Below are 15,834 nucleotides of genomic sequence, written 5' to 3' on the forward strand. Positions count from 1 at the left end.
AAGAGCCCCGCCGTGGTCGCCTGGGTGCTCGCCCTCACCCTACCGTGGTGTGGCTGCTCGCCGTGCCGTGGCCTGGGTGCTCGCCATGCCGAGAACCACCCCAGACTGCGGCGGCCACGACAGCAGCCGAACAGATTCATCGGACCGACCGATCGGGACCAGCCGAACGCGCCGACCCTCTGTGCCGAGTTGGATGAGTGTTTTGTAGTACGTTTTTATAAGATGTAATGTATGTACAAGTACAATGTGTCATATGCTGCGAGTCAAAAGTATGACAAAATGAAACAAGGTGCTGAACTGCAGACAGCGTGCGCCTGAACATCTATCTCCAAGCATCTTCTGACACTGAAAACCTGCGCAGTATCAGCGGCACACTCATTATCCCACTGGAGCCAGGGTAATCGGCGCTACATCCAGAAACACGGCACATCTACATAAATAGTGTATTGTCTCGTGTTTACATGTCGGTCGCCGACAGCTCGGCAATATTTGGTAGGTGTGTCGGAGCGCGGCGGCCTGTCATCGCCGCGGCTCGGAGCGCGCACGGAGCACAAGCCGACCTACACGCACGGAGCACAGGTCGACCTACAATACTGAGGGCTCGCACACGGGGCGCGAGGGGAGAAAACGGAGGGAGCGGAGGGAAGAAGACGGACGGAGTGTGTGTGATCACTGGGCGGGCGCATCGGCCGGCTGCTCGGCGTCGGCGGCGGCAGCGCCCTCGCCTGCCGACCGGACGGCGGGCCGCAGCAGGTCACGCGCGTCAAAGCCGTCCGTGCAGGTGAAGGTGGGGCAGCAGTCGGGGAACTTCTTGGTGAGGTCCGCCTCGCGCGTGTAGGTGCACTCCTTGACCGTCTTTACCACGCTGGGGCCACAGTCGAACACCTGGCGTCACAGACAGGGCGCCGGGTCAGTGAAACGTCGCAAACACAATGTGTAACATATACGCGCACTGTCCTGTGGATTATCCTAAAACATTCCTCAAATGTGTTACTGCTTCTGTGCTATTCAAAATTACATTCTGATCTACCTTTGAAAGACTTTCAAGCATGCATGTAACAAAAGCTCATGGAAATGCTATCGATAGTGAGGTAAAAAAAAAACAAAAAAAAAACAAGAACACAGTTCTGAGACAGCAGTTAAACTCAGACCCCCCGCTGCCGTAGAGTGTGAGTTACCAGCCCACCCACGTCCCAGCGCCGCCGCCCACCTGCTCGAAGAGGCCGAGCTGACCGTCCTGGTTGATGGGCAGTGCCATGCACTCGGCCATGGCACATACGCCGTTGATGTTCCACGTGTCGTTGACGTTATAGAACTCGTAGTTGTTGTACGAGAAGCAGCGGCCGGGGTAGTCTGCGGGAGAGGGCGGCGGTCAGCCACGGCCAATGGGAGCAGTCCGACACTACCACCAACTAATGTCTAAGACGGGCAGTTTGTGTATTAAGCGACGCATGCGGTCGAACATCACTGTACGCTTCATTATTTGGAGCATCTAGATGTGTTCCACGCCTGTGAAATAAGAGCTGCCTGCTCAGGTTAGATTAGATGGTAACTCTTTTCTTGCATCCTTTCATTTTACGTAGCGCAGCTCTAACGTCATCAAAGTGTAGCTCCCATGCACAATACCCAGTCCCATCTTCACTAGCTTTCCTCTACCACCCGCCTCTCTCTCTCTCTCTCTCTCTCTCTCTCTCTCTCTCTCTCCCTCTCTCTCTCTCTCTCTCTCTCTCTCTCTCTCTCTCTCCGGTCGCCACTCACCCCTGAGCACGTCGGCCGGGATGGTGCGCACGAAGACCTGGCCACTGCCCGGGGTGGGCAGCTTGGCGATCACTTCCTCCAGCTTGGGGTCGGCCGCCGGCGCCTGGGCGCTCACCAGCGCCGACAGGCCCACCGCCACCAGGGTGATGCCGATGCTGCACACGAGGGTCTTCATGGTTCTGTCCTGTCGGCGACGCGCCAGAGGTCAGAGCAGGGCAGGGCAGGGCGGGGTAGGGCAGGACGGGCAGGGCAGGGCAGGGCAGGGCAGGGCAGGGCAGGGCAGGGCAGGGCAGGGCAGGGCAGGGTAGGGCAGGGCAGGGCAGGGCAGGGCAGGGCAGGGCAAGGCAAGCAGGGTAGGACGGGAGGGCAGGGCAGGGTAGGGTAGGACTGATCAGGCCAGGGCAGGGCAGGGCAAGGCAGGGCAGGTCAGGGCGGGACAGGGCAGAGCAGAGTAGGACTGATCAGGCCAGGGCAGGGCAGAGTAGGGCAGGGCAGAGTAGGGCAGGGCAGAGTAGGGCAGGGCAGGGCAGGGCAGGGCAGGGCAGATCAGGGCGGGCAGGGCAGGGCAGGACGGGCAGGACGGGCAGGGCAGGGCAGGACGGGCAGGACGGGCAGGGCAGGGCAGGGCAGGGCAGGGCAAGGCAAGGCAGGCAGGGCAGGACAGGGCAGGGTAGGGCAGGACAGGACAGGGCAGGACAGGACAGGGCAGGACAGGACAGGGCAGGGCAGGGTAGGACAGGACAGGGCAGGACAGGGCAGGACAGGGCAGGGCAGGACAGGGCAAGGCAGGGTAGGACAGGACAGGACAGGACAGGACAGGACAGGACAGGACAGGGCATGACAGGACAGGGCAGGGCAGGGCAGGGCAGGGCAGGGCGGTGGCAGGGCAGGACAGGGCAGGGCGGTGGCAGGTAACGTCGGGGTGAGAATTGTTTAATTGTTTTGTTGGGTTAGGCCCTTTCGGTCGACAAGACCATTGCAGGGCCGGAAGGATGATAGGAATTAGGGGGAGACATTAGTCTGGGCAGGCACCCTAGAGAGTCACCGGGGCTGAGCCCGTCCAAATGGACAGGCCGACCAGCCCCCCAAGCACTCTCTGCACCCGGCTACGGGGTGCAGCTCCCTCGGGAGCAGCGGTGCCGCTCCAAGGGAGCAGCCCGCATGAGATAAAGTTGCCTGTCCAGCCCGGAGGGGGGTTGCGGTGTTGGGGAGAAGGATTTCAGTATCCTGAGGATAGAAGCACGGAACGGTGGGGGTGAGAATGCATGTCCAAAAGCTTTGAACAATGAATAGCGCAAAGCTGATGTCGAGTATTTGTGTAGTTCTGAGCCGAGATTCCACGGAGGAATGCAGCTGACGTAAAATTGGCGAGGCTCTGGTGCACATTGCAGAACAAGGCGAAAAAGTGAATTGGGTGTATCAAACTTAGCTTGCTTTGTCTTCGTGAGCCGTAAAACATAGTTCGCATTCTGATTACTGTAAAAATAAGTCCATACTTTACATCACGCGAGGAGTTTTGTGTTCATTTGGGCCTTATGAGCAGAAATGCTGACATTGGCTTGAAATTAAGGAGAACAATCCAAGTAATTGGATGCAGAACTGGGCCAGATATTTCACGCGATCTACAGGTTTTCGGCTAATAAGGAGCTAGCATTAACAAGGACCACTACAACAATGTTCAGCTGTAACTTAGAGAGTGACTTTGCTTTCGGGCGAATGAGCAGCACAGCCCTGCGATTAGGAAAGCTAACCGGGTCCGCGCGAGCTCTCTGCGGAAAACTGGCGGCCGGCTGTCGGAGCTGGCGCGGCCGGCCCTTTCCTGTGCGACCAGCACCGAGCGGCCGTCCATTTGAGGCCAGAAAACTACCAGCGCCGCGGATCGGCGCCGGGCGCGTGCAGTGGTTCAACATGCAAGGCGTCTTCGGGGAAGGTGGAGGCACCCTGCCGGCGGCGCGGCGGTGCCGGCGCAGCAGTGCCAGGGTCAGCCGGGTGTCCCCGGACACGGACAAGGCCGGCCGATAGCGAGCGCGCCGGCAATCAGACCGGGGGCGGCGCCACACCAGCCACCCTGACCTTGTTGGTCGGTGGGGCGGCACCGCACGCGCCATCGCACGAACCCGACCGGCACGGGTCCGAGCGGGGCTGACCTTGGACCGGTGGCCGGCGCCGGGCCCTGCAGTCACTTTCTAGCCTGCTGTTGGGGCGCCGCCGCCAGCCGGACCCGGGCCAACCGGGCACGTGATGCAAGCGACACGGATCGGTAAATCAACTTCACTCCGGCACCTCGATCACACCAGCCTTTCCGTTGTGAAACCGCGTTAAACAGACGGCGGTGACAGGGAGGGCAGGCAGCCGGAGCTACCCCGTCACTGAACCGGGGCAGTCGCGCACGCGGATAATCCCCAACTGATTGATGTAAAACGGCTCTTATGTAAGGATTTAGACCAGGCACGAGTTTCTAATGCGGAGCTTATGTAAGAATTAAGCTCGTGCAGAGAGTTGTAATCTGTGCTTTTTCACATAGCGGGCGCGTTTCAGGAAATAAGTCGCCAGCGCGGTAGCTACGATTCGTTGCAGTCTCCGTTATGGTGCTGTGTTTCGTTGCAGTCTCCGGGTTCACCGGAATGCAAGAGGCTATAAAGGATAGGTAAAGTTAGGAGGCCGTTTTCTATTTTTCTGTTTTCTGTGACTAATAACAGAGCTGCAATAGAATACTGGACGGGTTGTGTTTTTATGACAGATTCCAGGGAAGGATCTATATAGCTTCTGGCCATTGTGATACTGAAATTGATAAGAATGAGAAAACAAAACAAAATTCTTCAGTAAATACAAATCAATAAAATTACATAAACTCAACAGATCCAGTAAACCCTTATTAAAGTTGCAGTCTTTTAGAGTGTTACACAATGATAAAATGTTGTTCGCTAGTTTTCATTTCCTTTTCTCCTTCACAATTGTGATGAGCTGGCGTTGCCTCACACAGATCCAATAGCACATAATGAGGGGTAATAAGAAGAAACTTGTAACGCAATGATATTTGTCTCACTTGTTAATCGCCTCGAAATAAATTAACAGGCTTCATATTCATGATCAGAATTTTCTGTTAGAAGACTTTCCTCAGATGGTAAATTATTGAACAGACAAATGACAGACCCTATCGTAGAGGAACAGGTTTCATTTACAGGCTCAATGGGACCCATGTTCCTGTTCAAAGATCTATAAAAGGAAGGTATGAAAACTTTAGAAGGCGTTAAAAAGTAGCCAATTTGTGTGATAAGAATAATGCGGATTATTAGTGGTGCAATGGATTCAATAAAAGAATTTATACACAAGCTTGATTCAACTTCACTCTCAGCTTTCAGGATCACCCGCCTAATCTGGCTTATAAATTACTAGCTATATTTCTACAAGGCGCGTTTTGCAAGAACTTTTGCAGTAAGCACTTGAAAATGAGTTTACTATCTAAAAAGTTGGCGTCTTTCAGAGACGTGAGAAGTGTTTGATAAAGACCATTGAGATCTTAGTGTTTCAAATGATATGTTGTAAACTTATCGGCTAGGAGGTTCATTTTTTGCTCTATTTATTTGTAGCTAGAATCGAGGAAAGCTAGTGTGATAAAGCAGCTAAAAAGGCATAAGCGTTTCGCTCAATGCATCAAGAAGTTCTGATGATCTGGACATCACACCAAGTGCAGGTCACCGTTCTCATCATCCGGCGGACTCTCACACAGCAGCACACGGCTCCACATGTCACGGCGTCGTCACCAGGCGTCACCAGGCGTCACCAAGCGTCCACACACGGGCTCGGCGGCGGCAGCAGCACTTACCTCTCCGTTTCTCCGAGTGAACTGCGCCCGGCGCCGGGCCGGGGCCGGATTTATAGCGGCCGGAATCAGTGGCGCGGTGTGCCGTCAGCGGCAGCCGGCCGGGGCGGAGCCGGCGCGGCGCGACCGGCCCGGGTCACACACCCTGCACACACACACAGAGAGACACAGACAGAGACAGACACACACACTGCACACAGACAGAGAGACACAGACAGAGACAGACACACACTGCACACACAGAGAAACGGACATAGACACAGACAGAGGCAGACAGACACTGGACACAGACACAGAGACGGAAAGACATACAAAGATAGAGACAGAACAACAGTCACACAGACACAAAGACACACACCCTGCACACAGACAGAGATGGACGCGAGTCACACAGACCAACAGACACATAGACAGGGACGGACACAGAGATACGGACATACGCAGGAGAGACCGATATGCGTACAGACTACACATACTCAAGCCATAGACACACACATGCAACTGGAAAAACGCATTTGCAGACACATACGAGCTAGAAATGGCGATCATTTCTGCTCGTACACACACAAGCAGAAATGAACAACCAGACACACGGTAGTGAAAGGAGCACGACATTGAAGACACACGGACGTTCAGTCAGACAAACGCAATTAGGTTACAGTACGACATCGAGCAGTGCACAGGGGCAGAGAAGCAGTCTCGCCGGCGTAACCCGAATCAGAGATCGGCAGCAGACGGTGCCGGCCGGGAGACGGGCCCACTCTGGTGACCTGGTGATGAGGTGGTACACTCGGGGGCAGATTGATGTTCCACAACTCTTTATCCACCGGGTTCCTATGGCTCAGCATTGACAGCAGCCGCCTGGTACCGGTAGACTGTGCCGCTTCACTTACTTGTCAAGCGGCACAGCCTACCCACACCGTATGCCACCGGTCTGGGTCGGTGGCTGAAAGGCGATGTGGGCCGCCTGTGACGTCAGCGCAGCGGTGAGGGCCGAGCCTGGAGGCATGGCTCGGGTCGGCGCGGCGCGGCGGCTGGCGAGGGCTGGGGAGTGAGGTGGGGTGGGAGCACGGACCATCGCGCGGCTGAGCGAGTGTAGTTAACTTTCGCGTCTCAAGGCGCCAATTATTCTACCTAACAATTATGCTAAAGCAGTTGTTAAAATATCCTATCCCAAGACAGCGCCTATCATCATACTTGCCATGCACATTACGACACAAACGTGGCATTGGGACAGCCGATAGAATTTATATCACACGTGCATGGAGTTGCGGAGCTACATTGTTTTTAACAGATAAGTGTTAAGGCCTTGATTGAGCTCATTGGTGTCTATTATTTCGCACAGCAATCGTCCAACTCCAGACACGTGGGAACTGGGGTTTTTGGATAGCGCGGCGTCCCAACTTTAAGCAACTCTTACTGTTCCTCTAATGTGTGGTCGCAGCCACCAATAATAGCAAACCGTTCCATCTAGGAACAAATAAGTCGCGCACCTGGGACGGTTCGAACCGGGTTTCTCCAACCGGTCACCCTACGACGCTAGCGTGTATCCACTGAGCTGCCGAAACCAGCGACCACCCGCCGCGGTCAAACGCGATCAAACGTCAATTGTCACAATACTGTCATTGGTGGTCAGCGGGTGAATGTCATTTTGTTTTGTGCAGAGGAAGACCGCATTCTCGGTAGCTCAGTGGATGAACGCTCGTGTCGTGAATTGGCCGGTGGGAGAAGCCCGGTTCGAACCCCCCTGAGTGGCCGACTTTTTGGCTCCTAGTTGGAACGGTTTGCTAATGGGGGCTGCGACCACATATAAGAGCAACAGTAATAATCGCTTTAAATTGGGGCGTTGGCTGCGGCGCTACTCATAACCCCCAGTTCCCACGTCTCTGGACGATTGCCGTGCGAAACAATAGACACCAATGAGCTCAATCAAGGGCTTAACACTTATCTGTTAAAAACAATGTAGCTCCGCAACTCGATGCACGTGTGATATAAACTCTATCGGCTGTCCCAATGCCACGTTTGTGTCGTAATGTGCATGGCAAGTAGGATGATAGGCGCTGTCTTGGGGATAGGACATTTTAACAACTGCTTTAGCATAATTGTTAGGTAGAATAATTGGCGCCTTGAGACGCGAAAGTTAACTACACTCGCTCAGCCGCGCGATGTCCGTGCTCCCACCCCACCTCACTCCCCAGCCCTCGCCAGCCGCCGCGCCGCGCCGACCCGAGCCATGCCTCCGGGCTCGGCCCTCACCGCTGCGCTGACGTCACAGGCGGCCCACATCACCTTCCAGCCACCGACCCAGACCGGTGGCATACGGGTGGGTAGGCTGTGCCGCTTGACAAGTATGTGAAGCGGCACAGTCTACCGGTACCAGGCGGCTGCTGCCAATGCTGAGCCATAGGAACCCGGTGGATAAAGAGTTGTGGAACATCAATCTGCCCCCGAGTGTACTAGTGACCGCAGCGGTGCTGTATTGCACTAGACGATGACAGAGCTGTCCGCAGCGGCACTAGTGGTACGGTGGCGCTGGTTTACACCAGATAGTAATTGGTACAAGGCTAGTTCCAGTTTGTGATAGACAAACGAAAGGCAAAGCAACTTCACCCTGCCTTTATTCTTTTTTTGGGGGAGTAGCTTCACGTTCAACTCCACTGACGTTCTCGGTCCGCTCTGCACGGGCATCAGGTTCACATATTTGGCTGATGTAAGGTCGATCCCCACAGACGAGTTCTCTCGAGAGAACCGCCACCTGCGGGTTCACAACGGCCCCTTCCCCAGACGAGGAAACAAAACTAGGAAAAAGTAAGGAAGAGAAGGCAAAAAAAAAAATCACGCTGCAAGCTGACGCGCTGGCTGTCCTCTCTCGACTGCCATACGGCGTCTTTCTTCTGCGCTACCCTCCCGCGCCTGCCTCCCCCGCGGCCATGCGCCGACTCCCTCCCTCCCCGCGTCGTAGCTGCCCTCGTTCCACCCCCTTCCCCACTCCCTTCCTCCCTTCGCCGTGTGTCGCTCCCCTGGCCGTCAACATGCCTTAGCGTCTCCGTCGCTAAGGTGGCTGCTGCCGGCCGTAAAGGAGTATGGGATATCAGTCACTTACGTACAATTAAATGCTGTGATATTATAGATTATTGATATTAAAAAATTCAAAACTGAGAACCAGCATCCTAGGTATTTAACCCTCGCCGGCACAGGGTTGTTGATGCAAACCCCCCTAAGGTTTTTCGCGAATAACTCGCGTAGAAAGCGGCCGATCGCGACAAAACTTTCAGTACCCTCGCATTGATCAATTCTACACCTACCATGAAAATTTCATGACCCTGACCCAAATGACCTTTGACCTGTGACCTACTTTCCGAGACCATGTTTGGCCGGAATCGCGATTCGGCGTATGTCGGCTCGCATTAGCCGCACGTTTGCAAGCTTTTCGTGGTTTAAAACGTTCAAACATGTGATTTGATGTTGCTCCCATGCATTAGGGTGGATGTCAAGGTCACCTGAAGGTCAGGTCAGGTCATTGACCTTTGGTGACCTCGGTTCACTTTTTCGAGTTTTACATGTTTCTAGGCTAGTTTTTGGAGCTGATTTCGAATTAAGCAGCCATTTGAACATTTACGAAGTAGTTTTGGTGCCTTCGTAACATGTTACGAAGCTGTCAGAGGCGGTTGACACGTATTACGAATACCCGTCACATCCCCTACCGGTTGACCTGACCTGACCTGACCCGACCTGGTCTAAATGCTTAAAGACATCATCTCTGATCAAAACGAACACGATATTCGTGATCAGCACCCCGGAAAACCTCATAGCAGCCACACTTTACGACTTTCTAACAGGTCCCGATTTTCCCGGTTTTCGGGTCATTGACCTGACCTGGAAGGTCACCCGATGACCTAGGATCTTAAAATTGGATATCATCGGCTTCCTCTCGTGACGGGCAACACGCTTGTTTTTTCCGCGAAGCGCTAGCTCGATCAGGGGCCAAACGCGAGGGGGGGGGGTCGTACCAACCCCCCCCCCCCCTGTGCCGTCGAAGGACGCAAAATGGCCTGTGCCTGCGAGGGTTAAGGCATGCTAAGTGTTGCCAGATAAGTATGTTTTTCTTGTCGACCTGCGAACAGTTTTTGATAGCTCTATTTAATTGCACCGATAAAATGATACGCTCTCTGATGTAACAAGTCACGAAAGCAATCACCCATGAGCGTGATTATCAGGCTTTGTTAACGTGTGAGCCAGATGACAACGTTTTCACAACGTGGTCTGTCCGCCCGCCATTGACAATGACAAGAGGCTTTGACAGATAGCTGAAGATATGACAGCTGATTGGTGTCAGAGTGCGACAAGTGCGTTTTTGTACCAAGACCTGCTGTTGCGAAGGGTTGAGTTAAACCAGTTCGAAAACAAGTGGTGTGATTGAGCCACAAACATGATGACTTCCTCAAGAACAGAAAGTTACTATTACAGCGTGTTCAAAAGTTTTTTTTAAGTGCACTTTCAAAATACGCTCCTCTCAGTTCAAAATTTTAAGTGTCTTCATTCATGCTTATGCAGTCGCATACACAGAACTCTGTTTTCGACAATATACATATAAATAGATGGCTGCAGAGGAGCAAGTAAATACATAAATAAGAAGCCGATTGAATAGAAGCTGAATTAAACGACGTTGATCATATTGTAGACGTGCCTCTCGCGAAAATTATCTGGCCAGCATGGAGAGCTGGCGTCTAGAACCAACACTGTATTGGCCAAACAAAGCACATGCCCGTGCCGCCGCCCCACATTATACTAACACGCACATGCGGCGCTCGACCCAACGCCGGGTCGGGGCCGCCCCGAGGCAGCCAATCAGCGGCCGGCAACGGGCACCGCTGCGGGCGGCCCACGACCCGGACCACGACAGCAGCGCGGCAGCGGGAGGCAGCAGCGCTCAGCAGCGGCCACCAGTCATCCCCAAAGTCAGCGGTGGCAGAGCCCCCTGGCCGAGGGAGCCCTTTAGGAATATTACAGAGCTGTGAGCCTGAGCTCTCAGGCTTCAAACCCTACAATTTAAAAAATTACCGGTGCCAAAAAATCCTTCAGAGCCATATACTGATATTGGTATACGTTCAAAACTACTTACGTACGAGGGGGTACCCAAAAGAAACGGGAATTGTTTCATATCTGTTTATTCACTGATCCCTACACATCGTCACTCATGTCATTCTTAAAGTACTCTCCTTGCGAGACAATGCACCTATGCAGACGCGTTTTCCAGCTCTCAAAGCAGCTCCGGAACTCTTGCAAGGTGATGCCTTGCAGAGCCATCGTCGTTTTTGCTTTTACCTTATCAAAGTCGTCGAAATGGTTTCCCTTGAGGTCTTTTTCATTCTGGGGACCAGGAAAAAGTCGCAGGGTGCCAAATTCGGTGAATAGGGAGGGTGGATCCGTGGGGTCATGCATTTTTTGTCCAAAATTGTTTGACATGACTCAAGGCGGTGTGCTCTGGCACACTGTCGCGATGAAATCACCACTCCCTGCTTCGCCACCTGTCGGGGAGTTTTCGTCTCAGGCCTTGTTTCACACACGCCGCAGAACGTCCAAGTAAAACGTCTGATTGGCAGTTTGACCAGGGAGGAACAATTTCCTTTTGCACACTTCCCTTTGCATCGAAAAAACAAATCAGCATTGTCTTGACATTTGACTTCACTTGACAAGCTTTTTTGGGGCGCTTTTGGGATAACATTTGACCACTTTTGGAGTGCGAAAATCATTCATAAACCCGCGTCTTGCTCACAGCAGCATATTTGCATGCTGCTTGAAGCATTGGAACCGTTTCAGTCGCGGACTTCCCCAGCAGGAAACAAAATTTCACAGATGCGCGTTGTTGCTCAGTTCCGCTATGAATAAAAAACGACGGATCGGGCGGGAGTGCTTCAATAAAGACGTGCGCCACGCGGCCGCGCCTCTTTGTTTCGTCACCTCACGGTGCAGACTAAGTCCCAGGGGCCAGACTGGTTTGCCCCTATCAGGGCAATGCCGAGCTACAACTGGCTTGACCTACAGAGAACGATTCCTGTTACTTTTGGGTACCCCTCGTATAGTGGGTGCACTTTTACCCATTTGTTTGAGTTCGTTGCTATTAATGCACATGAAAGTTAATGTAATAAACATGCTCTGTGTCAAGCGTAGACATTGAATTGCGCTTACAAGTCCTGGAATTCTGCGCCTTTACAGACATGAGTCACCTGCCCAGTACTCATTCACCTTAGCAGGCAGGTCGGCGTAACGCGATTAGTCATCGCCTTCGCAGCTGTTAGTGCTGCTGGCTCCATATCACAAACGATGTTGATAGCGAGCCAACGACACGCATGTGCACTTTGTACCGTGCATGAATGACATAGAGTGGCACGTCAGTCTAGGCACAAGGTCACCTGAGTGAGCTGTTAAGCACCACGCCGGCTGCGGCTTGAATTTGCGTTCCAATCTTTCTTTGTTCCGGTACCTAGATACACCTTTGATTGCAAGATCATCAGATTTCCTTTACCAGGAAGATACCATGCATGATATTTTGACCATGGCTATTGTGAAGAAAGAACACGTAAGACGGTCACTATAATGCAAACGTTGCTTACTCTATATACAGTAGGCCTCTACATAACAGCTGCGATTACGGTCATTCAGAGGCCAGTCTTACCAACAGAAAAATAGCCGCCTGCCGGAATCTTTAGTCTAAAGACCGCTTCACACACAGAATGAAACGGCAAATCCCTATCCGCTTACGTGCCCATAACGTTTACGCTCCATATGTGAAGCGGTCTTTAGGCAAAAAATTCCGGCAGGCGGCTATTTTTCTGTTGGTAAAACTGGCCTCAGCTCCCTCTTTTTCCATGGATACATTATACACAGGACTAGTTCAGACGATTAGAGGTCTATTATACGGATATTGTTTAGATCGTCCTCGTTTAAGCTCCACTGAAATTCCTTAATGGAAGCCTCATTAAAAAACCACATGTGCAGAAGTTACGTTCGTCAATATGCAGCAGGGTGTGAGCCGAACCCGTCCCCACCACCGAGGGTGTCACTGCGTGTCACCCTGTCATGCAGTTGCCGTATAGCCCTCTGCGGCGCCCCTGTCCGTCAGCGCGGCGGATGGACGGTCGGAGGACACGGCATCCGCGCAGAGTCCGGCCGGCGCCAACACGGCACCAGGTCAGGGCCGAGACGCTGCAGGCACGGTTAGTGCAGCGGCGCCATCCAGTCCTGTGACGAATGTATAATGTAGGGGGACTGACCAATCGGCGCAGATGGTGACAAAGAGAGGGGAGGCGGCCGACTGAGACGCAACTTAGTGAGGCACCACCAAAATGAATAAAATGTGTAGTAAGTAGTGATGTCAATTACAGAAAATCGGAACACCGATACCAAACCAACTACTAACCAAAACCGTGGGGAAATACCGAAACCGAACCAGCTTTGAAAGATGAGGGAAATACCAACTTTTTATCCATTTCCATTTCATTTTAGCCATTCATTTTAGCCTCTTATACATTAGTAAGGGTTCATAATACCAACAAAATACCAAACACATTAGGATTGAAATACCAAATACAAAGTTGGTATCGGTTTGGTATCGGTATACCAAAAAGTTGGTATCCGATTGACATCTCTAGGTGTAAGCCTATAGGTATCGAAATCCGGATAGCTATCGGCTTCGTGTTGCGACAACGTGAAATATGTCGTGCTCGAACGTGCATCACCAGTCCATTTCACAGCGTCACATAGACGTCATCTTTGGCTCATCTGTATAAACGTTCAATAAGTACCTATTGACAGCAGTGTTGACTAAATTAAAAAAGAATGCTTCACAATAAGTGTACAAGAATAAAACGTAAATATGATGCACAATGCATGCATGTACGTACATTGTACAACATACAATGTACATTAACATATATTAATATATTGTGTTAATATATATTACCCAAGTGAACCGCTTTTGGCTTAGAAACGAAAGCGGCCAGTGCAGCGCCCGGAAGCGGAAAGCAGCTAACGCGAAAAGAAATCACCTGCTCACGTTTCCAGATCACATGAGTAATGCCAGCTTCATTACACGCAAACTGGATCTATGAAAGTGGAACTATTTTGTTTAAAAATGCATTGGACTGCATTGGCACAACATTGATGTCTATTTGAAGGTCCGGGTAGAAGAAATAAGCGTTGTTTTCCGGAACATAATTTGTGATATCTACATTGAGGATGCATGACTTTTTTTTCTGCCAAACACGCATGCATGTTGCATCTAATTCAAGCCACAATAAGTACCTCACTTGTGCCATGAAAAAGCGCAGACAAACCAGAAAAAGAGCTACACAGAGCGCACAGTGGTCGAGCGCACTGACCTAGGGCGCACTTAGAACCGGACTGCCGATTTCGCCGGACGGGCCGGTGACATCATACATCAGTGACGTTTGAGCGACCCGCATGGCAAAGCTGGTACAACTCAATGGTACAGAACAATATAGGTATGGTATACGAGACGGACATGAGCCGCCACTATAGAATGTAAAGGAGACGAGAAGGCGATGCCTTGTTTTCTATAATCATCCCCGACTGAGGGGACACGTACTGTAGCGTGCTTCTCTCTCTCTCTCTCTCTCTCTCTCTCTCTCTCTCTCTCTCTCTCTCTCTCTCTCTCTCTCTCTCTCTCTCTCTCTCTCTCTCTCTCTCTCTCTCTCTCTCTCTCTTTCTCTCCCTCTCTCTCTTGCTCTCGCTCTCGCTCTCTTGCTCTTTCTTTCCATACCGTTCATGACTGAGTGCATGTAAATTTTCATCGGGCTGTAGTACATCGTCTTTCCTACGCCTGTCCTCTTTCATAGTATCACTTTCAATGTTGTCCAAATATAAGACAGTAGATAGGTAGCAAAAAGTCTGTTCCATATCAAGCTTACGACCGAAATGCTCTGCAGAAAGCAGTATTTGATTTCTGTTCGCATAACTCTTGCATATTAACCCTCGCCGGCACAGGGGGGGTTGATGCAACTCCCCCCTAAGGTTTTTCGCGAATAACTCACGTAAAAAGCGGCCGATCGCGACGAAACTTTCAGTACCCTCGCATTGATTAATTGTACACCTACCCTGAAAATTTCATGACCATGACCCCAATGACCTTTGACCTGTGACCTCTTTTCCAAGACCATGTTTGGCCGGAATCGCGATTCGGCGTATGTCGGCTAACATTAGCCGCGCGTTTGCAAGCTTTTTGTGGTTTCAAACGTTCAAACATGTGATTTGATGTCGCTCCCATACATTAGGGTGGGTGTCAAGGTCACCTGAAGGTCAGGTCAGGTCATTGACCTTTGGTGACCTCGGGTGACCTCGGTTCACTTTTCGAGTTTTACATGTTTCTAGGCTAGTTTTTGGAGCTGAATTCGAATTTGGCAACCATTTGAACATTTACGAAGTAGTTTTGGTGCCTTCGTAACATGTTACGAAGCTGTCAGAGGCGGTTGACACGTATAACGAATACCCGTCACAACCCCTACCGGTTGACCTGACCTGACCTGACTCGACCTGGTCTAAAGGCTTAAAGACATCATCTCTGATCAAAACTAACACGATATTCGTGATCAGCACCCCGGAAAACCACATAGCAGCCACAATTTACGACTTTCTAACAGGTCCCGATTTACCCGGTTTTCGGGTCATTGACCTGACCTGGAAGGTCACCCGATGACCTAGGACCTTAAAATTGGGTATCATCGGCTTCGTCTCGTGACGGGCAACACGCTCGTTTTTTCTGCGAAGCTCTAGCTCGATCAGGGGCCAAACGCGAGGTGGGGTCGTACCAACCCCCCCCCCCCCCTTGTGCCGTCGAAGGACGCAAAATGGCCTGTGCCGCCGAGGGTTAAGACGCAAATTATAGAACGAAGAAGAGAAGTGCCGAAGGCATTTCGACCGTAAACTTGATATCGGCTAGCATCGATGATATAATGGCAAAGGTACATCCATCGACTGGTCAAAGAAAAGATCTTTCATACTAAATATTTCTACATTTCAGCGAGGAGTGCATTCTTGTATAACCCTGAAGCCAGACCATTAAAAATGTGCTTGCACTGATTGCGTGTTTGACGATCTGCCGTGGCACTACATAGCTGTGTCGTGGCTCCGTGCATTCCTGTACGGTGCACCCCTTTACATAGTCCCGGCCAAACGGTGAAGTTCACTCGACCAGGAAACTAAGGTGCAACACGCCACAGAAAACACACCACTAA

At 51.6% G+C, this 15,834-nt stretch overlaps 1 protein-coding gene across 1 annotated transcript; it reads right to left on the minus strand.

Annotated features, from left to right (window-relative positions):
- Nucleotides 1–429: 429 nt before the first annotated feature.
- LOC122390026 lies at nt 430–3,926 on the minus strand. The gene is made up of 4 exons (XM_043382593.1): nt 3,906–3,926; nt 1,759–1,942; nt 1,211–1,353; nt 430–885 (listed from the first exon to the last, which is right to left on the minus strand). Exons 2-4 carry the CDS (start codon nt 1,931–1,933, stop codon nt 670–672), a joined length of 534 nt encoding a protein of 177 aa, XP_043238528.1. The 5' UTR covers nt 1,934–1,942; nt 3,906–3,926; the 3' UTR covers nt 430–669.
- Nucleotides 3,927–15,834: the final 11,908 nt, after the last annotated feature.

Source organism: Amphibalanus amphitrite, unplaced genomic scaffold, assembly GCF_019059575.1.
Source record: "Amphibalanus amphitrite isolate SeventyFive unplaced genomic scaffold, NRLGWU_Aamphi_draft 000379F_arrow, whole genome shotgun sequence".
NCBI classification, from domain to species: domain Eukaryota; kingdom Metazoa; phylum Arthropoda; class Thecostraca; order Balanomorpha; family Balanidae; genus Amphibalanus; species Amphibalanus amphitrite.

What these genes read in the sequence shown, in the direction of transcription:
- LOC122390026 (XM_043382593.1), bottom strand. Translation starts at nt 1,933, where the DNA reads ATGAAGACCCTCGTGTGCAGCATCGGCATCACCCTGGTGGCGGTGGGC. An exon ending in CCCGGCCGACGTGCTCAGGG is followed by an intron (nt 1,354 to 1,758) that starts GTGAGTGGCGAC and finishes CCTCTCCCGCAG; the next exon opens with ACTACCCCGGCCGCTGCTTC. An exon ending in AGCTCGGCCTCTTCGAGCAG is followed by an intron (nt 886 to 1,210) that starts GTGGGCGGCGGC and finishes CTGTGACGCCAG; the next exon opens with GTGTTCGACTGTGGCCCCAG.